This window comes from Populus alba, chromosome 5 (genome assembly GCF_005239225.2).
Source record: "Populus alba chromosome 5, ASM523922v2, whole genome shotgun sequence".
Taxonomy (NCBI): Eukaryota; Viridiplantae; Streptophyta; class Magnoliopsida; order Malpighiales; family Salicaceae; genus Populus; species Populus alba.
Window position 1 is genome coordinate 12,387,468 of NC_133288.1, and position 20,197 is coordinate 12,407,664.

The 20,197-nt window shown below is 33.4% G+C and overlaps 2 protein-coding genes across 2 annotated transcripts; both read left to right on the forward strand.

Moving 5' to 3' along the window:
* Nucleotides 1-4,973: 4,973 nt before the first annotated feature.
* Nucleotides 4,974-5,911, forward strand: LOC118045749 (putative scarecrow-like protein 16). Its single transcript, XM_035054452.2, has one exon. The coding sequence runs from the start codon at nucleotides 4,974-4,976 to the stop codon at nucleotides 5,817-5,819; it is 846 nt and encodes a 281-aa protein (XP_034910343.2). The 3' UTR covers nucleotides 5,820-5,911.
* Nucleotides 5,912-10,044: 4,133 nt separating this feature from the next.
* On the forward strand, nucleotides 10,045-18,662 carry LOC140955623 (uncharacterized). Its single transcript, XM_073409401.1, has 9 exons — nucleotides 10,045-10,253; nucleotides 10,395-10,466; nucleotides 15,135-15,291; nucleotides 15,366-15,507; nucleotides 15,739-16,007; nucleotides 16,089-17,048; nucleotides 17,182-17,272; nucleotides 17,371-17,641; nucleotides 17,780-18,662. The coding sequence occupies exons 1-9, from the start codon at nucleotides 10,045-10,047 to the stop codon at nucleotides 18,660-18,662; spliced, it is 3,054 nt and encodes a 1,017-aa protein (XP_073265502.1).
* The last annotated feature ends 1,535 nt before the right edge of the window (nucleotides 18,663-20,197 follow it).

Consider the following 20,197-nt stretch of genomic DNA (forward strand, 5'->3'; position numbering starts at 1 on the left):
GATATCTCAAGAACCAGAAATTTTTAGATTTGAGTTGTCAATTTCAAAATTTGATGAAACCTTATTTTACCCTTTTGCGATTTCTTTGATCTTTATTTATTTTCTTTTATTATCTAAATGGTAATAAGTAGATCACTAATAATCTTTTTCTTTAAAAATAAAAAACATTTCCTGCAACTAGGTGTTAAATTATGACGATGAAAAAATAACGTGGAAGCAAAATAATAAAGGAATATAACCTGATTTTAGAGTCTTACTGTGATACTAACTAATATGAATCCTATGGATATAATGATTTAGAAATTCACAGTCAAATTGACTCTTCTCAAGAGAGTTAAATTATGACTTGTAATTAAGTTTGATATAATAGTAATTTGTATTGAGGTATCAAGACTATAGAAACCGAACCCCTAACCAATACCTATGAAGACACATGAACAAAAAATATAGAAGATGCCACGAAATTTGATTAATTATTTGATAAGTCAATGTAGTTTAATGTAGAATCAAAACAAAAGAATCTTATCACAATACACATAAGATATGTAGCAATAATGCATTATCCAACTTTTTTTAAAAAAAGATTATGTCTTACAAAAGTATTTATAATTAAAAAAAACTAAACCCTAGTTGACCTAATAGTCTACCATCAATCTAAATTATAATAAGGTCAAAAATATCTCAAATAAGACCAAAAAAAAAAATTCTAAAAAATAATGCTAAATTGCCGCATATTATGGATAAGAAGAAATAATTATTAAATGAAATCCTTGCTTAAAAAAAAATCCTTAGCCAAATAGGTTGTGGCGCCACCCTTTGGGATCCAAAACAAACAAGCAAATAATTATTCCTTAGCTTCCTATGTTTTCACATATAATAAAGAATCTAATCATAGTTTGGAATTCATAAAATACATGAAAACACATAACCTTATAGTTGTCGAATGCTCGCCTTATGGATAGCCCATAATGCCAAAATTAATTAAGCTTAGGAGTTAGATGCATCAAGCCTATCTTATACATAGATTAAGTTGATTATAGTCTAATAATTTCTTATTGAAGCTATAACCTCTTTGAAATTTACCTTGGTTCAAATACTTTGAATAAAACCATTAAATATTTCTTTGAATTTCTTTGCCCTTAATCTTGTAATTATCCTATAACAAAGCACAATTCTAGTAAAAAAAAAAAATTTGAGCTTCATCATGGCTTTAAATTTCATATTTCTTTCTCACAAGTCATTCCCTAACTCTTATTGTTCTTTTCTTTAATAATATTTTTGGGTCTTATTAGAAAACAGTATAGAAATACTACCTTCATTCGTAAGAACTAAGAACTTAATTTATTAAAAAGAATTGGAAACATATTAAAAAAAATTGGTTAATTAAGGTTGGCATATTTAAATTTATTTTATTTTGTTAAAGAGTTAGTATAAACTATTTTTAGAATCTCAATTAATATAAAAAAAATTTCTGTTGAGAAGATTCTTTTATATAGTATTAAAATCTTAATTAAGACCAAATGATTATAATTTAAATTTTATTATCTTTATTGTTTGAAATTAAAGTTAAAAATTAAACACAAAGGAGTAGCAAGATTGTATAATTTTGAAGTCCAAGTAGCTTAAAATTAAAGTTTTAAACATGAAAAATATTAATATAGAACCAGTAGTAAAACTTCAATCAATTTATAGCTTAAATTTTTTAGTTAAAATGATTTTTTGATGCATTTAGTGTAAAAGAAAAAACATGACATGGAAATAAGTAGGCTTCAGTGTATATATATATATATATATATTGGGCAAAAGCATGTTGGCACATGTGCCTCAGTTAAATCTTACGACATCGATAAAATACTTTGGCCAATGATAAAAAAAAAAAGAAATAACAAAGAATAAGTCTTTTTCCATTAATTAAATATTTTTCTAAGGGCACTTGTAATGAATAAATCTTATTCCCATAAATCAAATACTGCAAATTTATTCCATTGGCTCTCCAAGTCCTCGTAAAGACACTCTAAAAAGAGGGATAATTGAGTTCTCTTCGAGGCATAAAAGCTTTGTAACATGCAAATATTTTCTATCCACGTTTGAAGTCTTCAAACATTGATGAATCGGATCCAACACCCTGTAGAACTTCAATTTAACACCAGGAGAAGATATTAAAAATATCATCAAAGTGTTTATATAACAATCAATTAATTACTAAAAATAGTATATATAGAACAATATTAATATTGAGTTTCCTTAAATACATACATGCAGTAAAAACAATAAATTTAAATATTTTTCAGGAGTTTTAAGCATCTCGTTCGACAGATCTAGAGTTATTTAGGGTTTATGCGAAAATTACTTGAAGATCTAAACTTATTTTCGACTTTGAATATATACTTCAAAACTGGATTATCACAAATCACAAGTCGTTTAATTGTTTGATCTTTAACGATAATCCACACGAAACCTCTAGTCATAAATCTCCTAAATCTTTTTAGGAGAGAGAGATTATTATATGTTAAAGTGTTAGCTCTTTTCTTTTGAGTTTTAGGTATTTTAATATTGTACTCTACTCATCTTTTTTACCATCCATAAAAAATAAAAGGTATAACTTTCTATTTATAGGAAAATCTAAAAATCCTATAAATAACAAAATATTAATTTTTCCCTTAAATAATATCATATATATTATTTTAGGCTAATTTTAGAAATTTATTCATTCAAGTCACTACTTGATTTTTTTAGTTCTAGAATTGTAATTCTCTGTATAAATTACAATCTAGTTCTTAATTTCTAAAATTTATTTACAATCAAATCACACTTGATTAATCATTTCATTTTAATTTCTGACCAATGGTTCTTGTGTATGTGAACCATTAAGGTTTCTTAATAAGTTGATTAAATATAAATCACAATTCTAAATAAAATATGATTAAATAAATTAATCTATTATCAATTCAACAATTTATTAATTTATATTTGAAGATCAAGTGCAATGTCTAGTAATATATCATGATCCCCTAAATATTAGAAAAATTATAAATGATTTGACTTCACCTTTCAATGACTAGTCTTTTAGTGTAATTATTATATATTCATCAACAATGTTTTGATTTGAATACTATAGCATAAAGTATGTATGTTATGTCATGTCAAATCATGTTTGTTCTCAACATTATAGTCATTGATTATTTGAATAAAATTTGAAACTTTTTACAAATTTTATTCTACATTACACAAGGATTTATTTTTGTTTTTTAAGCCATGTCAAGATACATTCTAATAAGGAACTAAGCATTCACACTGGCATGAGAGAGAGACAGAGACCAAATGAAATTACCAACAAGAAGCAATTCATTTTTCTTTTTCTTTTTTTTTAATTATTAATGTGGATGTCCAGGTTAACTTATGTGCACCTCGACTAATCCCACGGACCCTGAAGTTAATGATCATATAAACCTTCAATAACCATTATATTAGTAATCACGAGGCTCGAACTTGAGATAATAAGAAAAACAAACTTTCTAATTTTAAATTCTTATGGTTGGCGTGGACAATGACTATCCCTTTTCTAAGAAAAATAATTGTCTTATCAAAGCGCGCACATGCACATTCGAGGGATTTGGCTGTCTTGCACGAGTCATGCGAGGGACCCTAGGCTTTTTGAACCTCAATTAGTGATCACATATGTCCCTATAGTCGAACCCCACCTAGACGGAGATATGAAAATAAAAATAAATATGGTGAGATTTGAGACATGTGAAAACGATCAGACGCCCTTAGAGAGGGAAAACTTAACAAAAATGATTTGTTCATGATAGCATGGTGGCCCGTGAGTGAGTGAGCCAAGCCGTAACAGCCTTATATCGTCACCCTCCTCATTGCATGACAAAATCCCAACTCCCACGTACGGACAAAACCCTGAAGAAAAATTCACCGGAAGTAGCCCACTCTCTTCCTCTCCTTTACATCACATCTCTTACATTGCCTCTCCCCTATATCGATCCACCTGAAGAAAATGGCAGAACAAGGGGACATCAAGGGAGGATTAGACCTTTTTGTAGCTATGAAAGAGGTTGTTTAATCATTGATTGTATTGCTCTTTATCAATGACAACTGATAAAAAAAGAAAAAGGCCTATATGTCAAAAGGAAGAGTCTCTCTCGCACAATTTGACTTCAGCTTATAAGTTTTTTGGGGATGAGAGTTCAAACCTCTTGATCAGTCCTTTTACTCCCTTTCAATAAATCACTAGAAAAAGCTGAGATGTCTATTTTCTTTGATTTTCTTGCAGAATTTTCCCAGGCACTCTCACCACTATTGGATCGTTTCCCGATGCCAAGGTACCCACTATCAGTCTGGTCTCTTTCTCTCCACTGATTTTCTGATTCCTATTGCTCTCTCCTTTTTGTTCACTCTTTCTCGACTTCATTTGTACACATCCTTTTTCTTTCACTCAATTCACTGAAACCCCACTACCGCACTGGCACCAAATCATCACTCCATCTTCAAATCCCACCATGAACATAAACCAAACTCAAAGGACCCGTCCCTGGCCTGGATTCCCTACATCAAGATCCTCAGGAAGCTTTGGAGATGCTAATTGCATGGAGCAGCTTTTAGTCCACTGTGCAAATGCAATTGAGAGTAACAATGCCACTTTATCCCAACAGATCCTATGGGTCCTAAACAACATTGCACCACCAGATGGAGATTCAAATCAACGCCTAACTTTTGCTTTCCTAAGAGCCCTTATCGCACGTGCATGCAAAAGTGGTACATGCAAACTTCTTGCTGCGATGGCAAATGCTCACTACAACCTAGCCTTACACACACATAAATTCTCTGTCATTGAGCTTGCTAGCTTTGTTGACGTAACCCCGTGGCATCGTTTCGGTTTCACGGCAGCAAATGCTGCAATTTTAGAAGCTGTTGAAGGGTATTTAGTTATTCACATTGTAGATTTAAGCTCGACACATTGCATGCAAATTCCAACTCTTATCGATGCTATTGCTAATCGGTTCGAGGTGCCCCCATTGATTAAGCTTACTGTTGCTGGTGTCACTGAGGATGTACCGCCTATGCTTGATCTTTCTTATGAAGAGTTGGGGTCAAAGCTGGTCAACTTTGCTTGGTCACGAAACGTAATAATGGAATTTAGAATCATTCCTTCAAGTTATGCTGATGGGTTCTCTTCCTTGATCGAGCAGCTTCGAGTGCAACATTTAGTGTATGCAGAAAGTGGTGAGGCACTAGTCATAAACTGTCATATGATGCTTCATTACATACCTGAAGAAACCCTTTCTGATTTTCCTGGTTCAAAATCAAATCCTTATTCTTACGAATCTTCATGTTCCTCTATGTCCTCTTTTAGGACAACGTTTCTCAAGTCTCTAAGGAGTTTAGACCCTACAATTGTTGTCTTAGTAGATGAAGATGCAGATTTAACATCAAACAGTTTGGAGAGTAGACTAAGGTCAGCTTTCAATTATCTATGGATACCTTTTGATGCAGTGGACACATTTCTTCCAAGGGGTAGTAAGCAAAGACAGTGGTATGAAGCTGATGTATGCTGGAAGATTATGAATTTAATAGCACATGAGGGTCTGCAAAGAGTGGAGCGACTTGAACCGAAAATCCAGTGGATTCAGCGGATGAGAAATGCAGACTTTCGAGGCATTTCATTCGCAGAAGATGCGATTTCTGAAGTTAAGACCATGCTTGATGAGCATGCAGCAGGATGGGGACTGAAGAAGGAAGATGATGATCTTGTACTCACCTGGAAAGGACATAATGTTGTATTTGCTAGTGCTTGGTTGCCTGTTTAAATCTCCTTCATATCGGTTCTATAAATAATTTGTTATCTGATGCTTTCTATAATCTTACTGGAGGTAGTCTCTAATTTAACTTTCTTAGCTATATCATGATCATATTGGGACCTGATTTAATTTCAATAATTGATTATTGGTTGATATATTCTGGTTATTGATATGTTATAATTCATTAGATGGCTTTGTAACATTTTTAACAATCTATAAAAAAAACTAAAATCTTAACTTAGGTTTTTAACCGGATAAGATAAGGACATTCTTACCGAGAATAACTTTTTTTAAAACTTAGACAAACACATACCGGCTAGAAAATACAACATCTTAGTTTATATTAGACAAACAAACAATGCATCTTATATTAGGTAAGGTGTGTTAGGGGTGATACGTCCTCCTTATACACAACCAGTCCCTTTATCCAGACTTTGAGACCGGTTAAGGTTTTTAGTGATCAAAATACTAAATGACGATTTCATTTTTTTTTTACTGATAAAAAACAAGAATTTCTTGTTCTTTCCCCCATCATTAGAGATATCCTGACCTAGGAGGATAACCATCACAACGCCGCACACATACGACAATGCTTCCTAGATCGAGGGGTTTTAAATGTATTAGGATAAATCATAAAATTATGATTTAAAAGGGTTTAGAAGTCATCACCTAATATTATGGTCACTAGAAAATTTAATGGTCTTTGAGAGTTTAGGTAAGGGGTCTGGTTATGCAATGGGGAGATATATCACCCTCATTGCACCCTAACTATGGTAAGCTGCATTGTTGATTGCTCAAAGTCATGTTTCAATTCATTAGTTAGTCTAAAGCTTAAGAAATTTTTTTAGTAAGGAAATCGTTATCTCATCATGTTAAAACTCAGCTATTCTAAAGCTCACAAAAAAGTTTATTTAAGGTTTTAAAAAAATCCTCATTAGTAAAGAGATTTTTATCTTATAAAGTTAAACCCTAATTATTCTAAAGTCCAAGAAATAATTCTGGTTTTTTATTTGAAATTTTGACTAAATCCTAAAGGATAATTGCAAACTTTTTATGATACCCATTAAGATTTTTTTGTATTTTTCAATGATAAAATGCAATATATATATATATGCTTGAAAAGTTTAGAATTTGGTAATATGCGAACAAAATAAAACATGTTTTGGTATTTTTAAGATGAGGAAAAATGTTTTATAATTTTTGGATTTTTTAAAAAAAAAAATTTTAGAGAAAAAATATTTTTAATATCAACTTAATATTGTACTTATAAGTTTATAACTTCAATATTAAATGAAATAGTTGGAAAAATATACGATAAACTCATAAATAATTCTTGAAATGTTTTAGAATTTTCAGAAATTATATAAGGATTTATTTGATAAAATCTCTAATAATTCAACAAACAAAACTGTAAAAAATTTGTTATCAATTGTTTGCCAAACCGTTCTTCTGGTAAAAAAAATTATATTTTTTAATAAAATTTTGACAAAAAAAAAAAAAACAATTTTAAGCCTTGAAGGGCTTAACCCAACCACATGGATGAGACAAATTCAAAATCCAAAAATTTATAAAACCCAAAACTCAAAACAGTCCATGAAGTTTTTGCAATTATCTTGTATTGAAGCCCAGCCCATTCAAAACCGGAAAAAAAAAAAAAAATCAACCATAGCATTCATATTTAAACCCAGATGCATGCATTTTCAAAACAAACGGAAACGGCACCATTTATAACCAACATATGTTAACTAAAGAGAACCTAGTCCATCAACACAACAAATAAAAATGCAAGCCCATCGTAACAATAAAAAGAGGGGGTTATACCTGTATTAAAGATGATGTTGAAGGCTCAAGGGTGCACTTTTAGATCTAGAGAAAACACTGCACGCTACTGCTGCTGGAATGAGTCACGGTGGTGGTGTAGAGGAGGTACTTGTTGCTTGAGGAGCTGGACTGCGATGCTGCTGGAGCTGAAGTCGTCGTTCACTACGCTGAGAAGAGATCAACAATAGCAGGTGCAGAGGATGATGTTGGACTATTGCTGATTTGCTGTTTCCATGAGATACCGTTATGGCTGCTGCTGGAAGGAGGATCTTCTATAGCTGTTCATGGTTGAAGATGAGAGATGCTAGAATGGTTGTGAGAGACGTTGCTCACGGTGACAGCTTGCTGAGAGGAAGCCTTCTGCCGCTTACTTTGGCAACTTGCTGGCGTGCTTGAGGTTACAGCTAGACTGAGAAGATGACCTAAACTTCTGAGAGAAGTTGTTGAGAAGATGCTCACGTCGCTAGCCTAGGAATGCAGAGGATCTATTGGAGTTTGTGTTTGTTGATGATGGCGTGACTTGTGTCGAAACCAGTGTTTCACGACATAAATTAATTATTCTAAGTTAAACAAATAAGAAAGTATAAAAGAAGTAAATAATCAATCCCATTAAAGAGATTCAGAGTTCGGGTCTTAATGCTAAATAACTGAAAGTTCGAGAGTTTTGAGGATATCTAGACTAAATTATGCTATGATAAATGAAATAAAATAATCAAACTAAATTAAATAAACTGAAATTTATCAAGAAAAAAACTTTGGTCTTAAATAAATATTTATTTACATAAATCAAAATTAATCATTTAAACGATATGTCAATTTATATTCTGAATATCTATTTATCATTAATATTAGTTAGTTAATTAATCTGCAGTGGAATTAACCCTAACTATTAAACAACTATAGTGTTCGCACTAATAATTTAATTTAATGGCAGTGTAACACTCCACCTCACAAACAAGATATTATCCGCTTGGAGCCTACTAGTCCACCCAAATCCAGAGCTTCCACCGAGGTCCCCCTCACGGTTTTATTCTTGGCAGCCACGCATGACCCCAAAACACGTCTTACTAGTCAAAGAGAGCATGCACTCATAAGACCCTAACTCTAGACGCTCACTTTCGATGTGGGATCTTACAGGCAGCTTTAAGAACTAGATAGGTTAATAAATTTATACAACATAATTGTCTACAATCTATGTTCGATTTAGTTGAATGTTTTCTCTAAAATTAACAACATAGATCTGTCATAATTATTAAACTTAGTCGTTTCACAAGTTTAAACACAACTCCGGTTTTGATAGCAAACTTATCAATAGATTGGTTAAAATGATAATTTAGAGTCCACGCTAACAATCAAACTAAACAATTATAGGAAATAATCATAGGAAAACATTCATACTTATCATATAAATTGAAAAGAAAAGATAAAATAGATTTTTTTAAATCTAAAAGTTTCTATATCCTTTCAACCAAGAAAAAATTTAGCCTAGCATGTCTATCAAAAAATTAAGGAAGAGAAAGGATGAAAATATAATTTCGGGTAGAGAAGAAAATGTTGAGAATTTTCTTCTTTTTTTTTTGTTGCCCCCATTCTCTTTCTTTCTCTTTCTCTTTTTTATTTTTATTTGATAGGAAACATAATCCTCACATCCCTCCAATCTGTTTGTATCATTCAAAAATAAAAATAGTCTTTTTCAAAGTAAACAATCTATATTTAAGTAGTACAATAATTATTTTTCTAAAAAGAAGAAAAATAGTCTTGCATAAAATCTTCAAGCTTTGATTTTGAACTTAAAGATGTTAAATTGCCCAAATAAAGACATTTTCCATACGAATAAATAATTTTAATATCGGTTTGGATGCTTTGGAAGTAAGTTGAACTTGTTTCTTCATAAAACCTGTCTATGGGTAGAATTTATGGGTTGTCTTAGAAAACTCATATCTTTCTCATATGAACTTTTTAGTTGCTGAAATTTAGGTAGGTTGATAGTTCTTTGCGTCGAAAATCCAAAAAAAAAATTGCATCAAATGGACTTCTCTAAATCAAGATATTTATGTTGGAATGGCCAAATGTCAAAACTCGCAAAATGTGAGACTTGTTTTTAAAGGCTGTGATTTTCATATTCTTTATTTTTTATTTTTCTTAACATATATGTATGGAAAGGTATGGATTATCTTCTAATGTCATTCGAATCACTTCATTTCGACTTCTACATCTTATGTTCTACATAAAATATCGATCATATATATATATAATTGATATGAACTATTTGATCTGAATTTTAATTTCAATTTTTTTTTTAATCTTACATGTAAAATTATCTTTAAAAAATAAAATAAAGATTATCAAAGCATTTTATATATAAAACATGATTAAAATACTAAATAAATATTATGATTATCATTGCTGTTGCATGGCTGAGGAGAGAGCTACTGATGAAGTAGGTCACGGTGGAACCAGTGATGTTGATGTAAAGGAGATGTTGTTGACGATTGCTGAAGAGATGTTGTTAGAGCTAGAAGTACCTGCGCTGGATCTAGAGGAGAGGTCACCGGTGCGTGCAGAATGGCTCCCGAGTGGCTATGCTGATGTAGTTGATAGTTGTGCACGGCGAAGGCAAAGGTGATGTCAGGTGCTGAGGAGAGACTGTTGCTGGGGGAACTTGGCTAACGGAGCTGCTATGACCGGTTGTTGGTTGGAGGAGATAAGGACACCGACTTTTGTGTTTATTTCTTTATCCTCCCTGTGTGGTGTGCTGGTCAGGAAGAATGAGATGGGTTTAGGGAAGGTTGAAGATGATGGGTGTATGGAAGATGGAATGGGTGAAGGTCACAGGTTGGTCTTTTTTGTTAGGAGATGGTGTTTTTTTGTGTGTGTGTGAGCTATTTCAACTCTAGCTAATTCTTTTCTTTTCTTTTTTTTGCTCATACGTCTCTAAAATTCCCCCTCCCCTTTTTGTTTGTGTTTGTTCACTAATTTATTTATAGGAAAAATAAATTTGTTATTTTTTTCTCAATTGTTTGGTCCCAAGAAACTAAAAACACTTTGATTCCTCTTGTTTTTTTTTTTTTTTTTTGATATTTTGGTTCCCTTATCCAAATATTTTTTATTTTGATATTTTTAAAAAAAGATAACATCAACGTCGACTTGATGAGAAAAATAAATAATAATTTTGAAACAGACGCATTGAAAGCTGGATGCATTGAAAACAATTTTTTGAATTTTAAATTTTTTTAAAAGACATTTAAAATACCAAAAAAGACACAAATAAATCAAAAAACATTTCTTTGGGTTTTTTGTTTTTTTACAATTTTTGGATTTAAAAAAAATATTAATAAAATGAGATTAAAAATCAGGTTATGATAACTTTTAAAGGCTTGATTATTAAATAATTTATGGTTTATAATAACTCAGCTATAAAGAATTTATCAAACTCTAAAAAGAAGAATTAGTCTTCAAATCATCTTTACACAAATTCTAAACAATCGTGCTAGATAGTATAAATTATTATTTTCACAATATTTATGTATTTTAGAAAGCTCAATAATACGAATCTTTATAATTATAATAATTTTATAATTTTTTTTTACAAAACAATTTTATTCTAGAGACGATTTGTTAATCAAACTCGGCTGAATATTAAAAATAAAAATAATAGATTTTATTAATAAAACAAATATATATTGCATAAATAATATTAATATGTGCAACCAACTAATTATACATGGATACATTTCCAGTTACAATATTTAAAAGTATCCCCTGGGCCCTAGGGATGTACACGGGAAGGCAAATCCCTCGAACGACACAAGAAAACATGCAGTATGGCAGCGATTGTTACATCAATTTGGTTTTTGTTGAAAACCGATGATTAAAAAAATTGTGTACTGTTTCTTTTGGAAAAGACATGCACCTCAAAGTTAGCTTAATTAAGCGAACGTGTTCTTATGGTTTCTTGTTTCACTCAACAAGAATAGCATCAAAAACTTTTAATTTTTAAATTATTAGGAGTTAGGAGGGAGCTTTTGGTCATATCCAATTACACCTCTTAACTTTTAATTTTTCTAATTTTGATCACTTAAACTACGAGTTGAAGGTAGTTCACAGCCTCTGTTAAGATTCCCTTAAGCTTACATACATGAAAATTGAGAGCGTGTAATAACACATTGTCCTGATTTGTAATTAGACGGAAAAAAAAATTAGAGGACCTATTTGGATTTGACAAAAACTTCAGGGGATGGTGAAAGTGCTAATAAACAGAAGAGATGTACTAATACACAAAAACTTCATAATTATCAATCTCTTTTTACGTGTATAATTCCATATTTTGTTTTTTATAATTGTATATTGATCACCTAAATGCCAACATGTCAGTTTTTTAATATTTTCAAATATTACGCAGGATATCAAAGTTAAAAAGTAAATAAATTTCTAACTCCCTTATTGCCTCTTAGTTTTTAGTTTTATAATACTAATATTGATGCAAGTATCTAAACCCCTACCCCGAAAATTGATAAGGTAATTTTTAACTGAAAAAATAAGAAATTAAGAGAAAAATGATTGTGATTTGGGATATTAAATAACCCCACTAAATTAACTTGAATTTCAGATAAGATAAAATAATGAATTAGTATGTGAAATGTCAACTCAATAATAAAGAGTATAAATTTTCCAATCGTGTGAAATAATTATTTAAAGAAAGATTTTTATAAATTGGGGTGAAAATAATTAGATGATGATGATAGAGTGGAATTATAAATAAGATAATATATGATTTTATGTGTGAAAAATGTTAATCTTCGGTATAAGTCTTGTGTATAATTGTGTTATTTTGATAAAAAGTTGTGAAAACTTTGATGAAAATTTTATTATAATTATGGATGGGAGTATTCAATGAATTAGTTTGAAAATATTGATGATTAAACTAAATAAAATAGTATATAAATTTAGTTGTTGATATAAAATTATCTATTATCTCTCAATCTCATTCTGACCGTTAAATTAGAATGAAAAATTTACTTATAGCTTAGGTTAAAGTGTCAGGTTAATAGAAGTTTAAAAATGCCTCACGAGAGTGTCGGTGGTTGAAAAAAATAAAAAAACACAAGTGAAAAATAGTGGCAGTTTTGTAATTATTACAAAAACTCCTTCTCTCTTTTTATTTAAATGACCGGCAACCATGGGAGATAGAGGGGAGCTTGATTTTCTTTCTTCTCTTCAAAAATTATTTTAGTTTTCTTTAAAGGATGGCATGGGAGAGTGTTGGGAGTGATTGTTAGTAAAAAAGAACAAATCAAAGAAGAGATTAGTGAGAAAAAACGAGATATAGAAGTAAGATTCTAGTTAGAGAAAGTTGGGATTTTTGAAAGAGGAAGAGCAAAAGTGGTGGGGGATGGGAAAGCACTCAATTGAGTTATCCTAGCTAAAGTAAAGGACTTTTCTCAACTCAATTCATGTCATTTGTTGTTTTATAAAGGAAGGGGAAGAAGCCCCCACTTTTTTAAAATTTGTTAGGGTTTGTAGAATTTGGAGGAAATTTTTATAATTCTGGGCATTTTTGTGTTGGGTGATATGAATTAATAAGCAAGAAACAAAAAAATTAAAAGAAATCAAAGGAAATTTTGGACTCCAAGCCTTAATGGTGACCGGCCATATGTGTACAAGTTATGAGATTTGGGAGACTTGTGTTATTTATGCAAACTCTTTTGTTGTTTGAATGGTGGAGGGTTAATTGATATATGTAGGGGGAGATAATAAAAGAAATTGAGTAAATTACTTGGTAATTGATACGGGGGGAGGATTTGAAGATTGAGAAAACTTGTTGAAATTTAGAGAAAAATATATGAGGAATGGATGTGTATGCGTAGGAAATTGGATGTCGAATAAGTTTTGGGTTTGATTACGCAAAGTTAAGTTATAACATGTGTAAGCATAGAAATTTTGTGTTGAAAAGTACTGGGTAGAGATATTATAATTGTATATATGATTGTTAATTTGGGTTGGGTGTGTATTGAATTTGGTTTAGAAAAATAAAAAGGAGTAGAATCTAATATGGAATACTTTGCAAAAGTTACAAAATAATTGTTTTGCATGACTAGGTGCTTGATTTTGTTAAAAAAAAAAATTGTTTGAATTGTGTGTGATTGTATGTTTAAGTGAAGAATTGATATGAGATATGGGTTAGGAAAAGATTTTGATAAGGCATGTGAGGAAAGGAATTCTTAGTTCTTTTAAAGTAGTTTTTTTTTAAAAAATAAAGTTTAGAAAATGAGAAATTCTTGATAAAATTCTTTAATTGACACAAATTAGGTGTTGATTAGAATTAAATGATGGGGAAAAATTAACAATAGAGAAACTGACATCTTAGGCCATCTATATAGGAAATCTTGAAAAATGGTATAATTGATTTTCAGGTTGTGGAATTATATGTTTATTTAATATGTTGATATGAATAATTGTGTTTTAGAAAATAATTTATATAGAAATATGAACTTTGTGATACTGAATGTTGACAGGCTAATGTAATGGTTTTAAAATTAGTGATTAAAGTAAATTATTTATGTAAATACATGTTGGTATGATGTAAAATGGGCTTGAAAAGAGTGAAAGTAAATATTAAGGACTTGGGTGTGGAAAGAAGTAATGGAACCAATTAGAATTTTAGACTAGAGGTGTTGAAAATTGTGGATTAAATGGGATGGATTTGGAGGAGAACCAAAACATGGAAATTTTACTTTTAAATGGTTAGACAACTATATATATATATATATATAAAGATTTGAGTAGGTAGTGTAGGGTTTCCTAGTTAATATCAAAGTTGAGGATTTTTTAATTGTATATGAAATTGATGAATTATATTTAGTGATGTGTTTGATATTAAAATAACAAGTTGAAAATAAATGGATTGAGAGAGTTATGAAAAAAATTATAAAATTTTGTTAAAAATTGATCAAATTGTTAATTTAGAGAATTTTGGGAAATTTAAGAAGTTAACTATGTAAATGGTCAAATCACATTGTCTTAAATAATTTGGATGCTTGAGGGTGGTTGTAAAAAAAATTCAAGTGGGTTATTAAAAATAAAATATTTGAATACACAGGAATAATTGAAACAAAAAATATATAAATATGCTATAAATGGGCAAAAAAAATATTTGAATACAAAAAATATAAAAAATTAAGGATGAATATTAGACAAATAAGCTCTGAATAAGTATGATGTAATAATGAAAAAATAAACCTCTAAATTAATTTGGATTATGAACACAGGGTGTTGTGATGATTGCATGGAAGTGATATGAGATGAATGTGTATGAGATAGAATCAATGATATAATGGTATGAATTAAATATAATCAAATAGGGTTTGAATTGCATGGATGCTATCGCCCCTGTCTCTCCTTCATCCCCTATATGTCCAGAAACTGTTTGGCCTATCCCCCCTTCTATACCTGATCCATTGGTGGTTCCATCATGTGATGGAGATGATCTGGCTTCCCCCCTAGTGTAGTACCGGTGGTAGCACAAGCCAGTGTTGCTGAGACTAGCCATCATGTTATTGTAGCTATGGCTGGAAAGACTGATATTGCTCCTTCATTGGATGTGTCTGCCAGGAATGGGGTCAGAACCCGTAATCAGAAGAATCGTGACCGTGGTGGAAGGGTTTCCCCTTCTCCTACACTCCCATGATAATTCACAGTTGGAACATCAGGGGACTCAACAATCCCCTGAAACAGCATGAGGTTGTACGCCTCATGCAGAAGCAAAGGATGGATGTGTGTGGCTTGCTTGAAACCAAACTGCTCCCCTTTCGAGTAGTTGCACTGCATAAATTTCGTCTCAAGCACTGGCAATATTTTACAAATGCTGATACGGCAGGTACTGCCAGAATAGTGGTGTTTTATAATCCTGCATCGGTTAAACTAAACTTGCTTGCCTCATCAGCACAGTCTCTTTACTTTTCTGTAACCAGCTTGATATCTCAGGTTAGCTTTATGCTTACTTTTGTGTATGGGTTTAATACCATTGCTGCTAGACGATCGCTGTGGGGGGAATTGAGGCAATATAGCTCTAACTCTCCATGAATGGTTCCTGGAGATTTTAATTCAGTGCTTTCATCAACAGACAAACACAACGGTGAGGATGTTTCTTTGTATGAAACCTCTGATTTTCATGCTTGTTGTTTTGATCTTGGTCTGCATGATGTAAACTTCACTGGTTGCCATTTTAGTTGGACTAATGGTTCTGTTTGGAGTAAGCTGGATCGAGTTATGATTAATCCATTGTGGTCTTCTCTAAATCATTCCACTCATGTTCATTTTAGTCCTCCTGGAGCATTTACAGATCACTCTCCAGCAGCAGTCCGTTTGGGTCCTCTTGTGCAGGATAGACGTTGCTTTAAATTCTTTGACATGTGGGCATCCCACGTTGAATTCATGTCCTTGGTCTCTTCTCATTAGCCCTCTCATGTATATGGCACTCCTATGTACATCTTATGTCGCCGTCTCAAACTACTAAAAGTGCATTTGAAGGAGCTCAATCGTCTACACTTCAGTCATATATCTGAACATGTAGCTCGGCTAGAATCTGACCTGGAGCAGCATCAGCATGCATTACACCGAGACATGGATAACCAGCTCTTGCATGCCCATGACAGCCTCCTTCGCTCCAAGTTGTCAACTTTAAAATTTACGGAGAAACAATTCTTTAGTCAGAAGACCAAATGCACTTCTCTTCAACACAGTGACAGGGGCTCAAAGTTCTTTCACGCCCTAATGGGCCACAACCATCAGAGGAATTTCATCTCTGCTATTACGTGCAGCCATGGTGGTCTTAGCAATTCTTTACAGCAGGTTGGCGATGAATTTGTTGCCTACTACCAGCAGCTCTTAGGCACATCCAAAGCCATCATTCCCATTGACAGTGCAGTAATAAGCTGTGGCCCATGTCTTCCTTCTAGTTCTTTTGATTTTCTCTTAGCCCCAGTGACTCAAGAGGACATACGCAAGGCAGTCTTCAGTATTAGCAATGACAAGGCCCCGGGGCCAGATGGATACTTTTCTTTCTTCTACAAGCAAGCATGGTCTGTGGTGGGTGGTGATTTTTGTTCAGCAGTGCAGGACTTCTTCCATTCGGGCAGTCTCCTAAAACAGGTCAATCACTCTATTATCTCCTTGGTCCCCAAGTCTGTGAATACCTCTTCTCCCTCAGACGTCAGACCTATATCTTGCTGCAATGTCATCTATAAGGTGATAGCCAAAATCTTAGCTGGTCGTCTAGCTCATGTGCTTAAGGAGATTGTCAGCCCCATGCAAAATGCCTTTCTAGGTGGCAGATTTATGAGTGACAATATCAATCTGGTGCAGGAGCTCCTTCATCAATATGGCAGGAAAAGATCATCCTCCCGCTGTTTGTTGAAGGTAGATTTTAAGAAAGCATTTGACTCTGTCTAGTGGGGATTTATAGAAAACCTTCTCTGCCACCTTGGTTTTCCAGCAAAGTTTGTTGGCCTTGTCATGCAATGTGTGTCTACTGCTTCCTTCTCTGTTGCAGTTAATGGTGACATCCATGGGTTCTTCCTGGGGAAAAGTGGCGTTAGACAGGGGGACCCCCTTTCCCCATACATATTCATTTGTTGTATGGAGTATTTCTCCAGAATGCTCAAGCTGGCCACCCAACAGGATGGATTTCGGTTTCATCCCAAATGTGAGCTGTAAGGAATTAGTCACCTTGCATTCGCAGATGACGTCCTGCTCCTTTCTCGTGGTGACCCTTCCTCAGTTCAATGCCTCCTCAACCAACTATCACTTTTTGGGCAGACTTCTGGGCTGGACATAAACCCGCAGAAATCATCCATTTTCTTTGGTGGGGTAGCCGGTGCCCAAAAACAAGTCATTCTCTCTATGTCGGGCTTCAAAGAAGGCAGCTTCCCTTTCACATATCTGGGGGTCCCTTTGAGTCCCCATAGACTGCTTGCCAGCCAGTTCTCGCCTCTTCTAATGGACTTGAAGTAGTCAGTTCAAGGTTGGATTGGAAAATATCTTACATATACGGGGCGTTTAGAACTCCTTCGGTCCGTCTTGTTTGGGAAAGTCCAGTTCTGGCTCAACATTTTTCCTATCCCTGACATTGTACTGAAGAATATTATCAGCATATGCAGAAACTTTTTATGGACCGGAGATGTTACTAGGAGCCACCCAGCTTTAGTTTCCTGGAAGACCATTTGTATGCCTAAAACTGAAGGTGGCCTTGGCTTATTTGATCTCAAAGCTCACAACCAAAGCTTCATTGGTAAACAGCTCTGGAATATCCACCTCAAAACAGATTCGGTATGGATTTGCTGGATTCACCATTATTATTTGAGGGATAGCAATGTGTGGCTTGTTCAAGCACATCCATCTTCATCTCCATTATGGAAAGCCATCATCTCTGTCAGGGATATCATTTCTCAAAGTTGTGGGGACTCAGATGAGAGCATTTCATTGATGTGCCGGTGGTCCTCTGCTGCTGGCCCATTCCTTAGCCATGCATACAACTTCTTTCGGCCGGTTGGTCCAGTCGTCTCCTGGCATCGGGTGGTTTGGGAAACGTGGTCCCTTCCCAAATACAACTTCATTTTCTGGTTGGCTATCATGGGCAAACTTCGAACACGGGACCGATTGTCGTTCATCCTTCTTGACCTGGCTTGTGTTTTCTGCAGGCATGGCATGGAATCTCATAGTCATCTGTTTTTTGCTTGCGTCTGGTCGGGTGGGTTGTGGGCTAAGATCAAATCTTGGTTGCGAATTGGCAGGAGAATGTCTACTTTGAACAGTGCAATTTGTGGATTGTCTGCTCAACATTGTAACATGGAGTTAAGGATGCGTAGAGTTGCCCTGGCTATCACAATATATCTTCTCTGGGAGGAAAGAAACAGGAGGATCTTTGAGGGGAAAACTAGGGAAGTTGATACTGTGTTCAGACGGTTTCAAATCATGTTCTACACTATTTATTATTTTCATGAGACAGACCCCCTCAACTTACAGCTTGGTTGATCATCTTTGCATGGGCGCCTTGGAGTTGGTTCTTCTCGTGTTTGCATGGGGTTTTACCATGCATGGTCTCCTTTACGGGGTGCAGCCCGCTGGTGGGGCTGAAATTACAACTGGTTCCTATAATGCATCTCTGTGTAGTTCTCCTCTGCTTTGGGTTCTTCGGTGCAGCTCTCCTTCAATTGGCTGTCATGCTCTCTTCAAGGTTGATTGGCTGTGTCTCAACCAGTCACTTTCCTCTTTTTTGCTCCTTGTCAGTTTCGATTTTTGGGTGTGCATGGGGAAGGCTTTTTTTTGCATGTCTTTCTCCTATATTAATTGTTGGGCCTGCCACTGTTGATTGGTGCTCACTCTATTGCTGGTTTGTGGTTGCATGGCACATGCATATCTTCATCTTTTGAGGGCTACGTGATCCTTTGAGAATTGCTTTATTTGTGTTCTTTTTATGTCACTTCCTTTATGGCTGGTTCTGTTGGTCTTCCCGGTCCTGTTGGTTTGTTGTATGCTCTTGCTTTATTCGGCTATCCTTGGCACCTACAACCGTGGGGTTCCTCAAATAATCGATCGCTTGTTTCTTTTCTTTGTATGTCTCCTTTGTGCTAGTTGAGAGCATGTTCCCCTAGCTTGTTGGTTTGTTGTTTATGTGGCTTGCTAGTTTCCTTTTTTGTTTTTCAGTTTTCCACTGATTTCTGTTTCTGGTTCTTATGGGATATTTATTCCCTATTTGAGCTATTGTATATATTTTGTACTTTGTTGGTTTCCAGCTTGTATTGCAAGCTTGCCTTGCTCTTTTTGATCTAATATACTTCTTACATTTGATAAAAAAAAAAAATAGGGTTTGAATTGAATATATTTGTGATATGAAACCTTTGTTTAAATATGTTTAAGGAAATTAATGATGGTATGAGTTAAATGTATTATGAACAAGAGTTACTACAATGCAATTATGATAGTTTAATGCATATGATGATGAATAAAGAGTTCATTGAAGCCGTATGAAAGAGTATAAAATTAAAAATTGTCATAAATTTGATGTATTTACATAGAGATTGAAGGATAATGACTTTGCTTGTATAATTACCAAATGATAGTAACTAAAATAGTGAAAATGTTTATTAAGATTTCATGATTTTACATGTCTTACAGTTATGATAGGGCTTTTCAAATCGTTCTATAAAGCTACCTCGTCTTTTATATTAGTTAGGTCATGGTATTGTCCGATGAATGAATATTATGTAAATATGTTATTTGTATGAAATTTTAAAAGGGTTGTAATCTCAATAGTATGTAAAATGAAATAGTGTATTATAGAACTTATAAATAAAAATTATTGAGTGATGAGCTTGTGACTATTCTTATGTTGTAAAGGAAAGAAAAATTACTCTTAAATTTCATGAACATGACGACTAATAAAATATTAATTGCATAAAAAATTTAGGGCGTTACAGCAAACCACCCCTTAATGTGGAGTATTTTGATTAGTTATTGAAAGGATAGCAGTCAAAAACTGATTTTTTTATCAACAATAATTTAGTCCT